Source organism: Bos mutus, chromosome X, assembly GCF_027580195.1.
Source record: "Bos mutus isolate GX-2022 chromosome X, NWIPB_WYAK_1.1, whole genome shotgun sequence".
In the NCBI taxonomy this organism is placed as follows: Eukaryota; Metazoa; Chordata; class Mammalia; order Artiodactyla; family Bovidae; genus Bos; species Bos mutus.
Window position 1 is genome coordinate 106,655,805 of NC_091646.1, and position 5,561 is coordinate 106,661,365.

The window sequence follows — 5,561 nt, forward strand, 5'->3', positions numbered from 1 at the left end:
GGTCTCCCACATTGTAGACAGATGCTTAACCGTCTGAGTCACCAGGGAAGTCTTGAGTCACAAGGGAAGCCCATGACACACCTAGATAGCATATTAAAAAAAAGAGATATTACTTTTCTGACAAAGGTCCATGTAGTCAAAGCTATGGTTTTTCCAGTAGCTATGTATGGATGTGAGAGTTGAAGACTGAGCACTGAAATATTGATGCTTTCAAACTGTGGTGCTGGAGAAGACTCTTGAGTGTCCCTTGGACTTCAAGGAGATCAAACCAGTCAATCCTAAAAGAAATCCACCCCAACTATTCATTGGAGGGACTGTTGCTGAAGCTGAAGCTCCAATACTTTGGCCACATGATGTGAAGAGCCAACTCATTGGAAAAGACCCTGATCTCCAAAAGACTGAAGGCAAAAAGGGATATCAGAGGATGAGATGGTTAGATAGCATCACTGACTCAATGGACATGAATTGGAGCAAACTGGGTGATAATGAAGGACAGGGAAGCCTGGCATACTGCAGTCCATAGGATCACAAAGAATCAAACAGGACTTAGTGACTGAGCAACAACAAGAATTGGTGAGACTGTGACAGTAGAAGGTGACAGGTATGTGTGAGAGAAATGTCAAGAATCACTTCTAGGATTTGGGTCTGGTGCAAGGAGATAGATATCATAGGTATCATTCAGTGAACCCATGGAAGAACTGTTTGGGGAAGGATGCAGTGGGGGTGTGTGTGATGAGGCCTCTTTTGAACGTGTCAAATTTGAGCTGCCCATGAGATTTCCAACTGGATGGTGATTGGTCTGGAAGTCTTGAAGCTCAGGAGAAAGACCTATGCTGGAAACACAGAATTGGGAGTGCCAGAGGATGGGTAGGAGGTTGCATCATGGGGGTGGATACATTTGCTCAGGGACAGAGTGTTGATTGAGGAAAGGATGGACTTTCAAATACTCACATTTAAGAGATGATTACAGAAGGAGCAGTCTTGAATAAGGCTAAAACTGAACAGCCAGATTTTGGTGGGTTGAAAAACAAGTGGGTCAGAGGGTCTTGAGGTGGATGGAAGCAAGGATGTGCCCTTGACCCTTAGTGTCTTGAACCTTGGTAAGAGTCAGGGGCACTGGTGGGGGACGCTCCTTGAACACTTGAAAACTCTGAGCAGCTCTGTGATTCTGAAGGATTGACTTGGATGACTTCCTCTTACAAAGTCCTCCATTCTGGAGCAGCTGCCTTTTCCTCTGTCTACCTTAGTGCCCCTAACACACAGCCCAGGAATGTCAGGGCTCCCTTCAGGCCCTGGAAAAACCTTCGCTCTTGAATCCTCCCACATCTCCTGAGAGGCCTAGGGGATGGTGGCACAACTATTAGGAGAGCAGACAGGAAATGTCTGGGTGTGTGATACACACGGGAGGCCTCAGGCTAGCCTGTGGAGGAGGATTGGGGCAGGGCTGGGAGGACTTGAACTCTGAGAGTGTGGACAGATGCCCTGTTGTCTGTCCCAACCTGCCCTGGAGTCGACTTTAACCGTGGACAGGGTGACCCAGGGCTATACCACTGATCTCTAGGCTGCTGTAGAGTCAAGAGGCCTCTGAGAACTTAGCGTCCAAGGTTATATCTTAGGGTCTGTTCTTCCTGCTCCTTTGCCTTGGAATTTGCCCCCAAGGTACAATTGAGGGGCCCTGTGGCACCGCTGCTGGGCAATGCATTAAACAGCAGGCCTTGGAGACGGAACCAGACGATAGTGTGACCTGGAGTTAACACAGTCACCATAACCGACCCTGCCATTGCCACCTTCTCGGAAAGCAGCCACCTGTCTGGCTCCTGGTTTTGTCTGGCTGCCAATATAAAGCATGTGCCTACGCAGGAGCTGATGACATTTTGGCTCCACTTTCAAAGTTTTTTTTTTCTTTGTTTCTCATGTGTTTTTTCTAAAGATAACAAAGGTCAAAAGGCATCCAGCATTTTCTGGTTTCTCATAAGCTTCTGGTCAATATTTAATCTGGTTTATGGATTTTTTTAAGGTCTTCTAGATGCCTTCTTGAGCCTGCTTGTGGCCACCCACAGACACTTGTAAGGAGGAGAGAAGTCAGCCTGGCAGAGACACTGTGAAATGAGGGATTAGAGGCCGGGATCCAAGGAGCCAAAGCTACAGCCAGCAGACAAGGGAGCCTGCCCTGAAGCCGCGTGTGCTGAGAGGTCTACCATGGCCTCTCTTGGCCTCCAGCTTGTGGGCTACGTCCTGGGCCTTCTGGGGTTGTTGGGCACCGTGATTGCCATGCTGCTCCCCAGCTGGCGAACAAGCTCCTATGTTGGTGCCAGCATTGTGACTGCGGTTGGCTTCTCCAAGGGCCTCTGGATGGAGTGTGCAACACACAGCACAGGCATCACCCAGTGTGACATCTACAGCACCATGCTAGGCCTGCCCGCTGACATCCAAGCTGCCCAGGCCATGATGGTGACATCCAGCGCCATGTCCTCCTTGGCGTGCATTGTCTCTGTGGTGGGCATGAGATGCACAGTCTTCTTCCAGGAGTCTCGAGCCAAAGACAGAGTGGCGGTTGTGGGCGGAGTCTTCTTCATCCTTGGAGGCCTCCTGGGCTTCATTCCTGTTGCCTGGAATCTTCACGGGATCTTGCGAGACTTCTACTCCCCGCTGGTGCCTGACAGCATGAAATTTGAGATCGGAGAGGCTCTTTACCTGGGCATTATTTCCTCCCTGTTCTCCCTGATAGCTGGAATCTTCCTCTGCTTTTCCTGCTCACCCCAGGGAAATCGCTCCAACTACTACGATGCCTACCAGGCCCAGCCCCTGGCCACTAGGAGCTCTCCAAGGCCTGGTCAAGCGCCCAAAGGCAAGAGTGAATTTAACTCCTACAGCCTGACGGGGTATGTGTGAAGAACCAGGGGCCAGAGCTGGGGGTGGTGGCTGGGTCTGTGAACACCAGTGGACACCCCCCTCCCCCAGGCCCACAGGTGAGGGATATTGGCACTGGATCGTGTCAGAAGGTGCTGCTGAAGATAGACTGACTTTGGCCACTGGATCAAACAAAGGCAGAAACAGGAGCTGGTGTGACAGGATGCGGGTTAAACTGTCAAGACTCTTGCTAAGCCAGACTTTCTGTTTCCTTCATCTTGGCACCCTCCACCCCCACCCCAGCCCTCAAATACCCAACCCTCAACTCCAACCACCCCCCACCAGAAGCCAGGCCCCAGCATCTCCCCTTTACCCTTTGATTTACCTGGGAGTCCATCCAAAAGCCCACTAAGTACGTCCCACTGACTGACCCTCTCTGTGATCAAAGACCCTTCCTCTTGCAGAGGTTGGCTCTTAGCTCATTGCTGGGGGATGGGGGTGGGTGCAAACGGGTGGTGGCTCCTATGGGCATGGCGCTAATCTCCTTTGCAAGCCTCCCTCCAAACAAACTGATTGGCCAGTAATGGGCCCTGGAGCCTCCTCCATCCCACTCTTATGACTACATATGTCTAGACTGAATGTGTCTAACTGAATGTGTATGAACTGAAATAAAGCCACCCCACTGTACTGAGGGAACAGAAAGCAATGGGGTGGAGGATGAGAGGACAAGGACCAAAGCTGAGGACCAAAAAAAAAAAAAAGGCCAGAATCACGGCCCAGGGACTTAGCTTCCAGAGAGAGGAAAGCACAAGGAAAGAACATATGACAGAGCACTGAAGGCGGCGGCAGACTCTGACTGTACCAAGGAGCTCCCTCAAAAGCTACAGCTACAACTTGCACTGAAGCCCCTGTCTCCCTCTGACCTGGCGTCCTGCTAACAACAGGCAAAAGGGCCTGCACAATGGTTTCTGTAGGGAAAGGAAACTGGTTTGGTTTAGAGATGGCCCTTGGCTGGGGGTGACAGCATGGGAGCACGGGTGGACACGGGTGGGAACTACAATGAGTGTTTCTATTGGGCCAGAGAGGGGCAGCCCCCAGGAGAGTCTTCAGGCTTAATGGAGAAGCAGCCTGAAGACTGAGATCAGGCCCCCGGGGTCTGCCCACAGAGCACAGCAGCACCTCCGAAAGACCACAGCCCCAGGTGGGCCCCCTGTCAGTCACCTTCATGTTCTCCCCATCATCCTTTACCAGACATGGTGGAATTGCTAGAAGGCATCAAAGGGCTCCAGCAGGGAGTCATCCTGACCCAGGTGCCGTGGCCCTCATCTGAGTGACAGCTGAATTGCCGCCTGGGATTTTTGTTGAGATGGAAGAGTAGAGGATTCCCAGGCAGATAGTTTCAGCTCCAAGACTTCAAAATGCCCCCTTTCCCCTGGGGGTGGAGGTGGGGTGACAGTCACAAACAAACCATAGGCTTGAGCATGACTAGCTTCTGACAAACTCCAGTACACTGCCCCAAACCTCAGCGCCAGCAGAAGGGGTCCAGTCATTGTAACATGTCTTTCACAGTTCTTGCCTGTATTTAAGCTCCTCTTCTAAGCGGGAAGGCCCTCTCCCCTTAGCCAAGTCTTCCTCATGCTTGGAGAAGTCACTGGGCACCGCCTCCTTCACTGAGCCTCCTCTGACCACTCCGTCCCTCTCCTACTCCTCCATCCTCCAACCCTCAATGTAAAAAATCACTCTTTGATGCTTATTATTCACAATTTTTGATGGATAATTATCTTTCCATGTGTATGTAACCGATTTCACAAGTACATTGTAAACTCTTGAAGGGTAGGGTCCATATCTTAGCCATGTGTATATTTCTCAGACTATCTGTAAGAGTGCTGAGCACATAGTAGGTGATCAATAAACACTTGTTGATTGAACAACTGTTTTATTAATTCTAATTAATTCAGACAGGGCAGGTGTGACTGAGGGAACTGGGCGAAGGGGAGGGTAGAATAAAAATTGGTTTTTCTCCCCACTAGGTGAATAGAAAATTCTAGACCTTACTGGAGACATTAAGAAAGCAGGACGTTCTTGCCCCTTCTTAGGGAAACATTAACCTTTTCATAATGTCCAGGGACCCTCCCTTCTTACAAGTTATTTCCTTTAAGTTATTTGCTAAATGCTTACATATTTATTCCACTCATCTCTGAACCACCATTATGAGGAAGGTGAAATAGATCAGCAAAGCTCCATTTGGCAGATGGAGAAACTAAGGCACATATCAGTAAAGAGATTTTTGTAGGGCCACACTGCTCGTATAGGTGCCTGAGTCTCCTGACTCCCAAAACAGGACTCTGCCAATCAAGCAATATTCACAGCCAGTACTGAAAGCCTGCCAGAGGTTGCAAGTTGTCTGAGGAAAACAATGCATGGCCAGTAAGGTAACAATGGGGACATATAGGGTCTGCTGGTCTCCCATGAGAGAAATCTGGGTGAGTAGGACCAATTCACTGAGTGAACCACTTGGAACTGCCTATCCTGCCATGCTGGCCAATTGGCCAGCCTGGGTCCAGCTAACTGGCCCATTAGGGGGAATGCCAAGCTTACATTTAAATAAGACGTGACACCTCAACTCCAATTCCTCTACCTCTGGAGGTGTGGGAGTTTGGAAAGCCAATGATTTAGCACTGTTCTAACCTCATTGGGAATTAACCAAGTTT

At 49.9% G+C, this 5,561-nt stretch overlaps 1 protein-coding gene across 1 annotated transcript; it reads left to right on the plus strand.

Moving 5' to 3' along the window:
* The first annotated feature begins 2,127 nt into the window (after positions 1-2,127).
* CLDN2 (claudin 2) lies at positions 2,128-4,678 on the plus strand. The gene has a single exon (XM_005895548.3). It carries the CDS (start codon positions 2,200-2,202, stop codon positions 2,890-2,892), a length of 693 nt encoding a protein of 230 aa, XP_005895610.1. The 5' UTR covers positions 2,128-2,199; the 3' UTR covers positions 2,893-4,678.
* The last annotated feature ends 883 nt before the right edge of the window (positions 4,679-5,561 follow it).

Excerpts from the sequence above, each read along its gene's own strand:
- CLDN2 (XM_005895548.3), top strand. The coding sequence starts at position 2,200 with ATGGCCTCTCTTGGCCTCCAGCTTGTGGGCTACGTCCTGGGCCTTCTG.